The sequence below is a fragment of the Schistocerca americana genome, chromosome 7 (assembly GCF_021461395.2).
Source record: "Schistocerca americana isolate TAMUIC-IGC-003095 chromosome 7, iqSchAmer2.1, whole genome shotgun sequence".
Taxonomy (NCBI): Eukaryota; Metazoa; Arthropoda; class Insecta; order Orthoptera; family Acrididae; genus Schistocerca; species Schistocerca americana.
Genome location: NC_060125.1, coordinates 260,796,970 through 260,814,091, shown reverse-complemented (window position 1 = coordinate 260,814,091; position 17,122 = coordinate 260,796,970). Strand labels below are relative to the sequence as shown.

Sequence of the window (17,122 nt, the reverse complement as noted above, 5' to 3'; positions counted from 1 at the left end):
GTTTTCTGTGTACTGTATCTTTCTTTACTGAAGGAATTGGTTTATCGGTTTATAAGTTCCTTCCTGGGCAATCTCCTCATCCAATCTCTAATTAGTCTCATTTCCTACAGTCTATTCCCTCCAATGTCACAATTTCTTTTTATTATTCCTGTTTCTCCTGCCACCTGACACGTACACTTTTTCTCCTATATGTATCGTACTAGAGTTTCAGTGTCGAAGCTGTTCAACTAAATTCTTAACGGTCAAAAGACTTAATAACAAATTTAACCCAGAACTACTGTTTTTATTTATGCAGGAGTGACTAAAGCACAAATTGTAACAAAATGTATGCACTACACAATTATTCTCACATTATTTTTGGGCATCTAGTCATTATCTGAACATTCTATGAGTACTCATTGTTTAAAAAAAAATTGTTTCTTTTCTAGATTTGATAACCCTGCATCAGTTGCACCAACTCCAGCTAGGCACCTCTCCTACAATTACTTGATTAGTGTGAACCTATGGTTGCTGCTGTTCCCATGTGATCTTTGTTGTGACTGGACAATGGGAACCATACCCCTTGTTGAATCATTAACCGACATACGTAACCTTGCAACAATTGCAGCGTATGCCAGCATTTTTGGGTTGGTATGTACCGCAGCTCTCACAGAAAATCGCCAGCAAGCAACTGTTATTACTATGGTGAGTAAAGCTTGTCATATCTATTAAGGTCTTAGCTGTAGTACAACGGTAGAACTTTAATTAGCTAATGGTTGCAGGTGACACTTAAAAAAGAGTAGATCAAACATAAGCATTGTGAACCTTGAGTATTTCATTAGTTGATTCCTTTGTCATCATTTGGTTGAAAATTTTGTTATAAAAAGTCCGTATTGAGGTTAGAATTGCAGCAGAACTCTCACAGTTATTCATTATGTTTTTTTTATGAAAAGTTACCAGAAAACAATTACTCTCCTTTTAATAGACTGAAAAGACTCTGTGAGATGTGTAACAGCTTGGAACTACTATACTGTAAAGTGCACAAGGTTCAGATTCAGTCTGTGTGAATACTATTGTCTCAAAAGACAGAACCTGTAATTTTGACATCATTAAAATGACAGACAACTTGGAAAACCTGTTTCTTTAACATTTCTTATTGGAGTACAGAATCATCTCAAACATAGGAGCCATTTATGAAATTTAAAACATCCCATATCAAGTGTTCCCTTACTGAATCAACTGTTTCACAAATTTAACATAAAAAGTACAGGAAGCCAGTGTATGAATTTCTGAAAATGCAGTTAGCCTCCTATGCCAGTTATACCAAAGAAGGGACATTTCAAAACATTTGTCAACATCATGCATGCAATTGCAGATTGTTTTACAAATATTACCAGAACTGCTTTCCTGGCTCCAGCATCCCATAAAATCACATAATTGTCGTGGAGAAGGATGAACATGATTTTAGGTTAAACAATTAGTGTCCCAGAACTGTTCTTTCTCCATGTAAAGATTGGATGTAGCACAGTCTGAGGGTTGTGATTCTGTACCCAGTCAAATCAAGTTTGAATCAACCATACCTTAGTTTTCCATCTGAATGACAAACATAAAAAGGTACTTTTCAAACATTTTAATAAAATATGGCAAACAGGGCAATTTCAAACCTTAGGAGGAGACAATTTTGGGCCTTTCCCTTAAGCTGGCAAAGGACTGAACATGTAAATGTCAGCTATTAAGCTATGTGGAATGGAATAATGTCACTTCATTGCAGCCTGTTATGTACAGCTGCATGTTGTACCACAGGGTGGCCCACTTTGCTATTGGCCACAGTTTGGCAGTGGCTATTCATCCTAGTTGGTAGCTAGTTAGTAGTCATACCAGTATAAATGCTGAGCAATGATTGTATCTTATACATGACATGGCTGGTTTCACAGGTGGCCCAGCCTCTGATGGGGTAGAATAAGCCCTTGACAGGACTGGAATAAGAAAAGCTGGGTGGGTGGACTGGGCAGGTCATGCACCTCAGTCTTCCACAGAGATATGATTCCTGTGGCAAGGAGTTGGAATTGGAAGTGGCATAGAGATGGACTAGGATGCTGTGGAGGTTGGTGGGTGACAGAACACCACTTTAGGAGGGATGGGAAGGATCTTGGGTGTGATGCTCCTAATTTCACGGCTTGATGAGAGATAATAAAAGACCTGATGAAAGATGTGATTCAGTTTTGCCAGCCCAGGGCAATATTGGGTGACAAAGGGGTGCTCCTTTGTAGCTGGTTCCTGTGGGTGGTGGAAGGTTTGGGAGTGTGTGAGGATATGGCATGGGAAATCTGTGGACTAAGTCTTTGGGATACTGTCTGTCTCGGAAGGCCTTAAGGCCTTTGCGAGACGTTCAGCTTATTGGACAAGGGAGTTCCAGTCACTGCAGTATACCATCCCTGGGTGGCCAGGCTTTATGGGAGGGATTTTTTTTCATTTAGAAGGGATGACAACTGTTGAAATGCATGTACTGTGGACAGTTGGTGGGTTTAATACAAACAGGGATGTGGACAAAGCCATCAGAGAGGAGGTGATCAATGGGTTGGGGAGGACCAAGTGCAGTGGAGGGAGAAAAGACGTAGAGGTTGTGAAGGAATGAGGAGAGGGTGTCCTGGCCCTGAGTCCAGTTCATGAAAATGCCATCAGTGAACCTGAACAGGACCAGATGTTTCTATAAACAACTCATAAACAGGTTGACATAGGAGGGTGCCATGCGGGTGCCTATTGCTGTTCTGTGAATTTGTTTGTGTACCTTCCCATCAAAGGAGAAATTGTTGTGTTTTAGGATACAGTTAGTAAGGTATTTGAGAAATGAGTCAGAGGGTTTGGAGTCTGAATGACACTGGGAGAAATAGTGTTCAATAGTGGCAAGGTCTTGCTCATGAGGGATGTCGGTGTACAGGGAAGTGGCATGAACAGTCACGAGTAGGGGTCAAGAAGGTAAAGGGATGGGGCTGGAGGAGAACTGGTAAAGGAAGTGGTTGCTATCTGTGGTGTGAGAGGGTAAATTTTGGGTGGTAGATTGGAGATGTTGGCAAATGAGGGCCAATATTCTTTCAGTGGGAGCACAATTATCAGCTACAATGGAGTGTCCAAGATTGTTTGGTTTGAGAATTTTAAGAACATTTAGAGGTGGGTGTGCAGGGTGTCAATAGAGTGAGGAGGGAAATGGATTCTAGGAAGGTCTAAGGCTTTACACAGGAATTGGAGGTTATGTTGGACATCTGGGATGGAGTCACTGTGGCTCAGTTGTAGATGAAGATGTCAGACTGTTGGCAGAGGCCTTCTGCAAAGTAGTCACTGTGATCCATTACAACAGCAGTGAAACCTTTGTCTGCATGAGGAAGAGGCATGGGAAGGATGGTGAAGCCAAGTTGCAGGTAGGGAATTACTGGAAGGTGAACTAGGGGATGGTTAGGTGGGAGTGGGCAGGAAGGGAGGCAGATCATGGTTGGATGGTAGTGTGAACTGGGAGAGGCTGGATTCAATGTCAGGATTAGGTTGAGTTGGAAGGGTTGGTGACAAAGAAGTGTTTCCATACAGAAATTGGGAGAAGTAGACTAGGTCTTTGACAAGAACAATATGTTGAAATTTGGGTGTAGGGCTGAAGGTGAGGCTTTTAGATAGGACTGAAACTTCTGTGGGGCTGACAGTTTCTGTGGAATGGTTAACGACAGTGTTGTGGGATTGTTTTGGCCCTGGATTTAGTGGAACGCTCAGCTAGGCGGATCTGGGTGCTGTGAGGGATTGACAAGGAGGAACACTGTGGGTAGGATATGGGTTGGATAGTGGCGCCCCAAGGCAGTAGTAGGGTGTCTGCAGGCTGGATAAGTTACAGAGGTGGTGTCTGGAATACTCTTCTGGGTGCTGGAGTGCAAGGGTCTCAATTTCAGAGACATGATATATAAAGTAGGGATTGCACAGCAACAGTATCTTGCAGAGGAAGCTGAGGTGGTTCTCAGATGTCTGTCCCATGGAGATGTGTTATTGTAGTAACAGGTTTGTAAGGAGCAGAATTGGGTGGAATCTGAAAAGGTGAAGGTCATTGTGAAAAGAGGGGTGGGATCCAGAGAAAGGAATTTATGTGTTTAGGCCATTGGTAGATTCTACAGCTTGGGTAGAATTTAAGGAACAGTATGTGAGACTGGGTTTTAGCCATGTAAAGGGATACTTTCCTGAACATACAGGAAGGTGGAGCAGGGATGCATGGTAGCAAGGATGGTGTTGGGGAAACAGGAAATGGTGTGTGTGTGTGTGTGTGTGTGTGTGTGTGTGTTTGTGGGTGCATGCTTGCAAATATGTGAAATTGCTCATAAGGAAAGTCTGGTAATCGTATGGTTTCAAAAAGTTTAATTTTAAATTGTAACTCATGTAATAACATTACCAGTATTTGATGATTTTTCTGCCAGTAAACAGTAGTTATATAGGATGTCTAGAAATGGAACAACAAGAAAAACATGATTCTGGGAAACTATTGCATTTATTGTGATGGGATTTATGCATATGGCAAGAACAACTCATTGTTTTAATAGGCTTTAATTTCTTTTTTCCCCCCAGTCATCACTCTTCTGACTGGTTTGCTGCAGTCCCTCTCCTTTGCCAACCTCTTCGCCTCAGATTAGCACTTGCAACCTATGTCCTCAGTTATTTGCTGGCTGTATTCCAGTTTCTGTCAAATTTTTTACCCTCTACAGTTTTTACTCTCCACAGCTCCCTCTAGTACCATGGAAGTTATTCCCTGATTTCTCAGCAAATGTTTTATCATCTAGTCCCTTCTTCTTGTCGGTGTTTCCCATATATTCCTTTCCTCTCCAATTCTGTGCAGAACCTGCTCATTCCTTACCTTATCTGTCCACCTAATTTTCGGTATTCGTCTGTAGCAAAACATCTCAAATGCTTAGATTCACTTCTGTTCTAGTATTTCCACAGTTATTGTTTCACTATTTTACAATGATGTGCCCCAGATGTACATCCTCAAAAATTTATTCCTCAAATTAAGGTCTATGCTTGATACTAGTACTTCTCTTGGCCAGGAATGCCCTTTTTGCCAGTGCTAGCATGCATTTGATGTCCTCCTTGTTCTGTCCATCATGGTTTATTTTGCTGCCTAGGTAGAACAACTCCTTAACTTCATTTTCTTTCTGATGTTAAGTTTCTCACTGTTCTCATTTCTGCTACTTCTCATTCTCACTGCTTTTGTCTTTCTTCAATTACTTTCAATCCTTATTTTGTATTCATCTGCTTTTGTCTTTCTTCAATTACTTTCAATCCTTATTTTGTATTCATTAGACTGTTTGTTGCATTCACCAGATCCTGTAATTCTTCTTCACTTTCACTGAGGATAGCAATATCAGTGAATCACATCACTGATAACCTTTCACCTTGAATTTTAATTCCACTATTGAACCTCTCTTTTACTTCCGTCATTGTTTCTTCGATGTACAGCTTGAACAGTAGGAGTGAAAGACTACATACCTGTCTTATCTCTTTTAATCTGAGCTATTCATTCTTAGTCTTTCACTCTTATTATTCCCGCTTGGGTCTTCTACATGTTGTATATTACCTGTCTCTCCCTGTAACATACCTATTTTCCTCAGAATTTTGAACATCTTGCACCATTTGTCATTGTCAAATGCGTTTTCCAAGTCGACAGATTCTATGAATGTGTCTTGATTGTTCTTTAGTCTTGCTTCCATTTTCAGCCACAATGTCAGAACTGCCTCTGTGGTGCCTTTCCCTTTCCTAAAGGGAAACTGGAAGTCTTTTATCACATCCTCATCTTTCTTTTCCATTCTCCTACATATTATTCTTGTCAGTAACTTGGATGCATGAGCTGTTAAGCTGATTGTGCGGTAATTCTGACATTTATCAGCTCTAGCAATCTTCAGAATTGTGTGGATGATATTTTTCTGAAAATCAAGTGGTATGTTGCCAGACCCATACACTCTACATGCCACAGTGAGTAGTTGTTTTGTTGCCACTTCCCCCAAACAATTTTAGAAATTCTTATGGAATCCTACGAGTCCCTTCAGCCTTGTTTGATCTTAAGTCTTCCAAAACTCTTTTAAATTCTGATTGGAATATGAAATCTGCTCTCTCCTTCTTCTTCTTCTCCTCCTTCTCCTTCTTCTTTCACATTCTATTTGCTCTCTTCTGTGCATTTAATAGTAGAAATCCCATTGTGCTCTTATTGTTACCACTCTTGCTTTTCATTTCACTGAAGGATGTTTTCTCTTTTATATACAGTGAGTCAGTCCTTCCAACAGACATTTCTTTTTCAATTTCTTCACATTTTTCATGCAGCCATTTTGCCTTAGTTTCTCTGCACTTCCTATTTATTTCATTCCTAAGCAACTTGTGCTTCTGTATTCCTGCCTGAACATTTTGTACTTGCTTTGTTTGTTGATTGTTGTTGTTGTTGTTGTTGTTGTTGTTGTTGTTGTCTTCAGTCCTGAGACTGGTTTGATGCAGCTCTCCATGCTACTCTATTCTGTGCAAGTTTCTTCATCTCCCAGTACCTACTGCAACCTACATCCTTCTGAATCTGCTTAATGTATTCATCTCTTGGTCTCCCTCTATGATTTTTACCCTCCACGCTGCCCTCCAATGCTAAATTTGTGATCCCTTGATGTCTCAGAACATGTCCTACCAACAGTCCCCTTCTTCTTGTCAAGTTGTGCCACAAGCTCCTCTTCTCCCCAATTCTATTCAATACCTACTCACTAGTTATGTGATCTACCCATCTAATCTTCAGCATTCTTCTGCAGCACCACATTTCAAAAGCTTCTATTCTCTTTCTGTCCAAACTATTTATCGTCCATGTTTCACTTCCATACATGGCTACACTCCATACAAATACTTTCAGAAATGACTTCCTGACACTTAAATCTATACTCAATGTTAACAAATTTCTCTTCTTCAGAAACGCTTCCCTTGCCATTGCCAGTCTACATTTTATATCTTCTCTACTTCGACCATCATCAGTTATTTTGCTCCTCAAATAGTAAAACTCCTTTACTACTTTAAGTGTCTCATTTCCTAATCTAATTCCCTCAGCATCATCCGGTTTAATTCGACTACATTCCATTATCCTCGTTTTGCTTTTGTTGATGTTCATCTTATACCCTCCTTTCAAGACACTGTTCATTCCATTCAACTGCTCTTCCAAGTCCTTTGATGTCTCTGACAGAATTACAATGTCATCGGCGAACCTCAAAGTTTTTATTTCTTCTCCATGGATTTTAATACCTACTCCGAATTTTTCTTTTGTTTACTTTACTGCTTGCTCAATATACAGATTGAATAACATTGGGGAGAGGCTACAACCCTGTCTCACTCCCTTCCCAACCGCTGCTTCCCTTTCATGCCCCTCGACTCTTATAACTGCCATCTGGTTCCTGTACAAATTGTAAATAGCCTTTCGCTCCCTGTATTTTACCCCTGCCACTTTTAGAATTTGGAAGAGAGTATTCCAGTCAACATTGTCAAAGGTTTCTCTAAGTCTACAAATGCTAGAAACGTAGGTTTGCCTTTCCTTAATCTTTCTTCTGAGATAAGTCGTAGAGTCAGTATTGCCTCACGTGTTCCAATATTTCTACGGAATCCAAACTGATCTTCCCTGATGTCAGCTTCTACCAGTTTTTCCATTCATCTGTAAAGAATTTGTGTTAGTATTTTGCAGCTGTGACTTATTTAACTGATAGTTTGGTAATTTTCACATCTGTCAACACCTGCTTTCTTTGGGATTGGAATTATTATATTCTTCTTGATGTCTGAGGGTATTTCGCCTGTTTCATACATCTTGCTCACCAGATGGTAGAGTTTTGTCAGGACTGGCTCTCCCAAGGCCATCAGTAGTTCTAATGGAATGTTATCTACTCCCGGGGCCTTGTTTCAGCTCAGGTCTTTCGGTGCTCTGTCAAACTCTTCACGCAGTATCGTATCTCCCATTTCATCTTCATCTACATTCTCTTCCATTTCTATAATATTGTCCTCAAGTACATCGCCCTTGTATAGACCCTCTATATACTCCTTCCATCTTTCTGCTTTGCCTTTTTTGGTTAGAACTGGGTTTCCATCTGAGCTCTTGATGTTCATACAAGTGGTTCTCCTTTCTCCAAAGGTCTGTTTAATTTTCCTGTAGGCAGTATCTATCTTACCCCTAGTGAGATAAGCCTCTACATCCATACATTTGTCCTCTAGCCATCCCTGCTTAGCCATTTTGCACTTCCTGTCGATCTCATTTTTGAGACGTTTGTATTCCTTTTTGCCTACTTCATTTACTGCACTTTTATATTTTCTCCTTTCATCAATTAAATTCAATATTTCTTCTGTTACCCAAGGATTTCTACTAGCCCTCGTCTCTTTACCTACTTGATCCTCTGCTGCCTTCAATACTTCATCCCTCAGAGCTACCCATTCTTCTTCTACTGTACTTCTTTCCCCCACTGCTGTCAATTGTTCCCTTATGCTCTCCCTGAAACTCTGTACAACCTCTGGTTTAGTCAGTTTACCCAGGTCCCATCTCCTTAAATTCAGTCCTTTTTGCAGTTTCTTCAATTTTAATCTGCAGTTCATAACCAATAGATTGTGGTTAGAGTCCACATCTGCCCCTGGAAATGTCTTACAATTTAAAACCTGGTTCCTAAATCTCTGTCTTACCATTAAATAATCTATCTGATACCTTTTAGTATCTCCGGGATTCTTCCATGTTGATAGGCTGAAATATTTCTTCTGTTACCTGTGGTTTCCTCACAGGTACATTCTTTGTATCTATATTTTTCTTTCCAACTTCTGTGATTGCCCTGTTTAGAGATGTCCATTCCTCTTCAGTTGAGCTGTCTACTGAGCTATTCCTTATCACAGTATCTATAGCATCAGAGAACTGCAAGCATATCTCTTCATTCCTTAGTACTTCTGTATCCCACTTCTTTGCTTATTGATTCTTCCTTACTAATCTCTTAAACTTCAGCCTACTCTTCACCATTACCAAATTGTGATTTGAGTCTATATGAGGTCCTGAGTATACCTTATAGTCAAATATCTGATTTTAGAAGCTCTGCCTCACCAAGATGTAATCTAACTAAAATCTTCACGTATCTCTTGGCCTTTTCCAAGTACCTCTCCTCTTGTGATTCTTGAGCAGAGTTTTCGCCATTACTAGCTGAAATTTATTGCAGAACTCAAGCATGGATATTAAATCTTCTGCCATAAATTTGCAATCATTGCTAGTGTGACCAGCCATATTGTCCTCATGATTAGGCGATGCAGATTTGCAACATCATCATGTGAATGTCATAGTTCTCTCACAGGCCCTAGTAGATAGAATTCCAATTGGGTCAGGTCTCATGAGCATGGTGGCCACAGCACTGGTCCGTCTCTCCCAGGCCAGCAGTCTGGAAATGTCTGATCAAGAATGGAGTACATAATGTTGAAGTAAGGAGGAGGGCACCCATCCTGTTGAAAAATTATGCCCAGTTGAGGCTATATGACAAAGCCATTCTCCATCATATCCTGATGTTGGGTTTATGTAAGAAATGGTCCAATGATGCCAGTGTTCCACAGGCAACACCACAATGTCCCCTTTGGCTTTCGTGCCCTTACCAAACCAAAGCATACAGATTTTGAGTCCATCACCCTACAGTTCTGCCCGTTCCCTTTCCCTCAAACGTGAAATGTGACCTCACATAAAAAGGCTACCATCACAAGATAAGTGCCATGTTTTACATGCTCTAGCATAAGCTCAACAATGTGTTTATGATCAGAGCAATCACCTGGCCAAAGAGAATGGAGTATTCGTGGTTTTGTAACATCACAGTTGTAAGTGTTCATTGTATGACATAATGCATCATGGATTTTGCCATGTTCTGTTTCTGTTTTCATGCCTGGGCAGAAATAAATTTCCTGAAATAATGACATGCAACACTTGAATGTGGTCAATAGCCATCTGATATGTGCTGGGTCCCACTGCCCCACCATGGGTCAGCACTTACTATCTGCCACAATTTCTGGTCCCAGTGCAGTTTTCTGTTGTGAGATTAGATGCTGAGCTGTGCTCTGTGCAAAAACACCATTGCTCGCCCATGTTTTTTCAGCCAACCACAAGATGCATTCTTTGTTCTCATCCACAGAATCATCGTGTTGCACTACTGGCCGCAACACAGATGCCTTGAACTATTATAATCCACATTTGTCATGTATACCTGCACATCTGGTCCACCACCTCACAAAACTTTGAGCATTCTTCCTTGCTGCTGTCACCTGTGTGACCTCAACCTACTAGTTTCCAAGACATATCTTTTTTCTTGTTATTATTTTTTTTATCAGTTCAACACTGGGCATGTTGTGCAATGGCTTATATTATTTACTTTTGTTTACAACAATATTATGGAAAGGATAGTTGCTACTCACTTTATAACAGAGGTATTGAGTCACATACAGGCACAACGAAAAGACTGTCAGAAAATCAGCTTTCTGCCAACAAGGCCTGTGTTAGAAATAGACAACACACACACACACACACACACACACACACACACACACACATGACTGTTTGGTTTTACTTTTGTTTAATACCATTACGTTTCTTGGTCTCCAAAGAGTAAGTGACTTCCTTTTGTTTTTCCATCAGTGCAGTTCCATTCTTGATCTGTCCACCCTTTAACACACTTTTTCCACTGATATGTTCTCCATGGATGTTTGTCTCTTTAACATTTTATTGCTCTGACTCATTTTGATTATTTGGTGTGTAACATAATGTGTGCCACAGAAATATACATATATATCAATATAATAGAGGGAAACATTCCACGCGGGAAAAATATATTTAAAAACAAAGATGATGTGACTTACCATACGAAAGCACTGGCAGGTCGATAGAAACACAAACAGACACATACATACACACAAAATTCAAGCTTTCGCAACAAACTGTTGCCTCATCAGGAAAGAGGGAAGGAGAGGGAAAGACGAAAGGATGTGGGTTTTAAGGGAGAGGGTAAGGAGTCATTCCTATCCCGGGAGCGGAAAGACTTACCTTAGGGGGAAAAAAGGACGGGTATACACTCGCGCACACACACACACACACACACACACACACACACACATATCCATCCACATGTATACAGACACAAGCTGTGTCACACACACATATCCATCCACACATATACAGACACAAGCTTGTCTGTGTGTGCGAGTGTATACCCGTCCTTTTCTCCCCCTAAGGTAAGTCTTTCCGCTCCCGGGATTGGAATGACTCCGTACCCTCTCCCTTAAAACCCACATCCTTTCGTCTTTCCCTCTCCTTCCCTCTTTCCTGATGAGGCAACAGTTTGTTGCGAAAGCTTGAATTTTGTGTGTGTGTATGTGTCTGTTTGTGTTTCTATCAACCTGCCAGCGCTTTCGTTTGGTAAGTCACATCATCTTTGTTTTTTAAATATATATATGTATATATATCCTTTCGTCTTTCCCTCTCCTTCCCTCTTTCCTGATGAGGCAACAAGGATGATGTGACTTACCAAACGAAAGCGCTGGCACGTTGATAGACACACAAACAAACACAAATATACACACAAAATTCTAGCTTTCGCAACCAACAATTGCTTCATCAGGATTATGTCTGCTTGTGTCTGTATATGTGTGGATGGATATGTGTGTGTGTGCGAGTGTATACCCGTTCTTTTTTTCCGCTAAGGTAAGTCTTTCCGCTCCCGGGATTGGAATGACTCTTTACCCTCTCCTTTAAAACCCACATCCTTTTGTCTTTCCCTCTCCTTCCCTCTTTCCTGATGAAGCAACCGTTGGTTGCGAAAGCTAGAATTTTGTGTGTATATTTGTGTTTGTTTGTGTGTCTATCGACGTGCCAGCGCTTTCGTTTGGTAAGTCACATCATCTTTGTTTTTAGATATATTTTTCCCACGTGGAATGTTTCCCTCTAATATATATATATATATATATATATATATATGAAAAACTTTTAAGTATCTTCCATTGATCACAATGATATAACATGATTTCTTTGATATATTAATTCCTTTCATTTGTCTTTCCAGAGCCTTGCATTTCTTATTTTACCATTCTTACCAGCATCAAACTTGTTCTTTCCTGTTGGATTTGTGGTTGCTGAGAGAATATTGTACATACCGTCAATGGGTCTGTGCATGCTAGTTGGTTATGGTTGGAGTTTGCTGGCAGACAAGAGGTAGGTTTCAAATAACTATACTAGTGTGTTGTTTTCTTTATTTCCTCCTCAGTTGCAAATGACACATTTGTCTTGTTAAAAGTTCTATCATCTACAATGATTCGTGCTGATTTCTTTGCACCATCATTTAATGTATGATGGAAGAAGGTAGGTCCCCTGTATTGGATTCTCATGAAACCTTTAAGGAATCTATTTTATGAAGTTGTAATTGTATATGCACAGAGAAAATCTATTTTAATTTGCAATGAATATATGACAGTTTTAAGATCTTTTGTTCCTCTGTTTTGATCTGCATTGTACAGTAAGTTTTCTGTGACTTATATATACTTTAAGTATTAATCATGTTCAGTTATACTATATTTGACCGAAGATTTTGGAATTTTACAGAAGCAAGAAAATAGCCTATATTAGCCTTGGACTGTTGCTGTTGGTGCACAGCTGCAAAACTTACATTCGCAATCTTGACTGGGAATCAGAATACACAATCTTCATGGCTGGCTTGCGTGTCAATCAACGCAATGCAAAATTGTTCAACAATGTTGGCCATGCCCTAGAAGGACAGGGTCGTTTTGATGAGGCATTACAGTACTTCCAAAAAGCTGTAAGGTGAGGCTATGTGAAGACTTTGTACTGCTCTTATTAGTTGCTTAATTTTCCAACAATTTATGACATGGGACAATACCTACATCTATATCTACACCTACATCTATACTCCGATTGTTTGAATGGCTCTGTGCATGCAGTAATTATTCTAATTTTACCCTCAAGATACTTGTATGAGTAATACGTATGGGGTTGTAGTACATCCCTAGAGTAATCATTTAAAGCTGGTTCTTGAAACTTTGTTAATAGAGTTTCTCTGGCGAGTTTACGTCTATCTTCAAGAATCTTCCAGTTTAGTTCCTTGAGTATCTCTGTGATATCCCATGGATTAAACAAACCTGTCACCATTCATACTGACCTTCTCTGTAAACATTCAATATCCCCTGTTAGTCCTATCTGGTACCCATTCACTTGAGCAATATTCTTGAACCAGTCACCTGAGTGATTCGTAAGCAATCTCCTTTGTAGACTGATTGCACTTCCCCAGTATTCTATCAATAAACCAATGCCTACCACCAACTTTACCCATGACTGAGCTTATGTTATCATTCATTCCATATCCCAACAAAATGTTACACCCAGGTATTTGTATGAGTTGGTTGATTCCAGCAGTGACTCATTATAATCAAAGGATACTGCATTTTCTCATTTTATGAAGTGCAAAATTTTACATTTCTGACATTTATAACAAGTTGCCAATCTCCACACCACTTTGACATCTTATCAGGAACTGACTGAATATTTATGCAGCTCCTTTTAGATAGCACTTCATTATAGATCACTGCATCATTTGCAAAAAGACTGATTTTACTGTTAATATTGTCTGCAAGGTCATTAGTATACAACATGAACAGCAAGTGTCCCAACACATTTCCCTGGGGCACACTCAAAGTTACTTCTATATCTGACAATGACTCATTAAATGTGTCGCATCCTCCCTACCAAAAAGTCCTCAATCCGGTTACAAATTTCACTTGATATCCCATATGATTATGCTTTTGACAATTCTGACAATGAGCATAGCTGTGATACTGAGTCAAATGCTTTCCATAAATCAAGAAATACTGCACCTATCTGAGTGCCTTGATCAAAAGCTTTCAATATGTCATTTGATAAAAGTGCGAGTTGGGTTTCACATGATTGATGTTTTTGAAACCCGTGCTGGTTGGCATTGAGGAGATCATTCTGTTCAAGAAATCTTATTGTTTCAGCTCAGAATATGTTCTAAGATTCTGTGAAAAGTCGATGTCAAGGATATTGAAAAGTGATTTTGTGGATCACTTCTACTACCTTTCTTGTATACAGGTGTGGCCTGTGCCTTTTTCCAAGACCTGAGCATGGTTTTTTGTTAGAGGAATCTACAATAGATTATATTTAGAAGTAGGACTAACTTAGCTGCAAATTCAATATAGAATGTGGCAGGGATTCCATCGGACCCTGGAGTTTCATTCAGTTTTAACAATTTCAGCCATTTCTCAATGCCACTGACACTAATACATATTTCATTCATCTTTTCAGTGGTATGAGGGTGAAATTGGGGCAATTCTCCTGGGTTTTCCTTTGTGAAGGAACATTTGAAAAAAGACTTTAAGCATTTCAGCTTTTGCTTTGCTACTCTCATTTTCAGTTCATTTTTTATTCACTAGGGACTAGACACTAGCTTTTGCGCCACTAACAGCCTTTGCATATGACCAGAATTTTCCTGGGTTCTGTGTAAGATCACTTGACAGTATCCTGCTACAGTAGTCATTGAAGGAATCATGCATTGCTCTCATGACGGCCAACACGTCTAGCTATAGCTGAGCTTCATTTTACACCTATTTTGCAGTAATCTCTGTTTCTTTAGAAGTTTCTTTACAGTGTCTGTATACCATGGAGGTTCCCTCCCCTTATGAACTGTTCTACTGGGTGCATATCTATCTACTGAATGGTCAACTATTCTTTTAAACATGTGCCAGAGTTCCTCTATGTGGTCCTCGTCAGTGCTGAAAGTTTCAAGTTCCTCATTAAGATATGACACCACTGATTTTTTATCCAGTTTACTGACCACATATATCTTTCTCCTTCTTTTTGTTGTCTTTTGTACTTTGTTGATCATTGTTGCCAGATCACTGATAACATGATTCTGGCACGGAACAATATGAAAATATCAAAATTTCTCTTAACTTACTTTGTAGTCTGTGAATCAGTAGTCAGACAAACAGTGTGCCATTGCTGGTTACAAAACTAAGAAATGACTTGTGTAGATTGATTGTCTGAAATAGTGGTGGCTGCCATAATAGACCAGAAAATGTAATTAATTTCATGGGATTTATAAAGAGAATTTTATGAAGTTTTGAAAGGTGGTGTTCATGCGTGTAGTAGCTACTGGAAACTTGACTGGATTTTCTGTTAGAGTAGTGCTTCTTGGAAAAACTCTGAAAAATAGAAATATTTTATCTGACTAGCACAAAAAATGTAATACTCCAGATTCTTATCTATGGAAAAATGTTAGTTTCCATTCCAGTAACTTTTATGACACAAGTCTATTACACTCTCATAAAAAAAATTACAGCATAAAAAATAAGTGAAGTAGAGTGATGAAATTTCAGGAATACATTTGCCACAGTAACAAATTTACACGGTTAACATTGCATGAACCCAGGTTAATGTGAGATAAGCTATTGCGTATGTGAAATTCTGGTGGATCAAGAACTGGTGTAACTGTCAGAATGTTGAATGCAAACATGCAGACTAACATGCATTGTGTTGTATAGGTGTTGGATGTTAGTTTAGGAGATGGAGTTCCTTGCCTGTGGCACTTGATTGATCAATGCAGGAATGGGTAAATGGTGTTTGTGGATGATGCTAGAGTTGTTGTGCGATGCTGTCCCGTAAGTGGTTGATTGGAGACAGATCTGGTGATTGAGCAGGCTAAGGCAACACATTGAACATTGTAGAACATGTTGGGTTACAACAGTGGCATGTGGGCAAGTGTTATCCTCTTGTAAAATGTCCCCACAAAAGCTGGTAATGAACGGGAGACAACAGGTTGAATTACTAGACTGATGTAGAAATTTTCAGTCAATGTGTGTGGGATAACCACAAGAGTGCTCTTGCTGTCATATGAAATCACACCTTAGACCATAACTTGGGTCAGTGGAATGCTCACTTCAGTACAATGCAGCAGAGCCATATGCTTAACATGATGTTCCTCTCTTTTGGTAGTGCCACGTGGCTGTCCAGAGCCTGGTCTTCTTGTGATTGTACATGCACATGACCACTGCTCCCAACTATCATCTACAGTGACTTCATTCCTGTCAAGTCTTTGTGTAATATTGCAGAAAGAACATCCAGCTTCTGTAGCCCTATTAGATGACCTCATTCAAACTCAGTGCGGTGCTGATAGTGGCATCTTTGTCACTTGACTAACATCAACCCACCATGTCCAGTCTAAAAGGTAACTAAAGCTCATGACTGTTACAGTGTGTATTTAAAGCAAACCTGATTTGCATCCTTATAATAGCACTATTAGTGCCAACCTTAGGCAACTGCATGAAATATGAATAGAGATCATCTTTTAGGTGTAGAAACAAGTCTACCAACTACCATTTATGTCATACAACTCTTTTTTTGGTGTTGCAGTTTTTTCCATCAATGCATTTATGGTAAAATATTGTTTTATGTTCTCATCTGAGTGTCTAAAAATGAAAAAAAGACAATTATAAACAAATTGCAGAAGAGATGCAGGAATAGCACAAATGGATTCACACTGCAAACAAATTTTGAGAAAGCTCATGAAGGTATGCACCAGTGTTTTGGTTTTCTCTACTTAAAACTTCACTTCAGAGACCTCTCTTCCCGTAATCGAAACTGTGTATTATCTTCTCTGGCACCAATCACATCTTTCAACCTTTCAGGCATGCTTGTACATGTACATCTACATCTACATGGTTACGCTACAATTCATACTTAAGTGCCTGACAGAGGGTTCATCGAACCATTTTCATTATACTTCTCTATAATTCCACTCTCGAATGGTGTGTAGGAAAAAGGAACACCTAAATCTTTCTGTTCGAGCTCTGACTTCTATTATTTTAGTATGATGATCATTTCTCCATATATAGGTGGGCATCGACAAAATATTTTCACATTTGGAAGAGAAAGTTGGTGACTGAAATTTTGTAAATAGATCTCACCACAAAGAAAACTGCCTTTGTTTCAGTGACTGCCACCCCAACTCGCGTGTCATATCAGTGACACTCTCGCCCCTATTGCACGATTTCACGAAATGAGCTGCCCTTCTTTGTACTTTTTTGATGTCCT

General features: G+C 39.6%; 1 protein-coding gene across 1 annotated transcript in view; it reads left to right on the top strand.

Moving 5' to 3' along the window:
- The window catches only part of LOC124621975 (protein O-mannosyl-transferase Tmtc3), a 112,439-nt gene that overhangs the window by 53,131 nt on the left and 42,186 nt on the right, over window positions 1-17,122 (top strand). Inside the window, exons 9-11 of the mRNA XM_047147509.1 lie at window positions 429-684; window positions 12,066-12,214; window positions 12,602-12,820. Coding sequence (XP_047003465.1) covers window positions 429-684; window positions 12,066-12,214; window positions 12,602-12,820 — 624 coding nt within the window. The remainder of the gene's footprint in view (window positions 1-428; window positions 685-12,065; window positions 12,215-12,601; window positions 12,821-17,122) is intronic.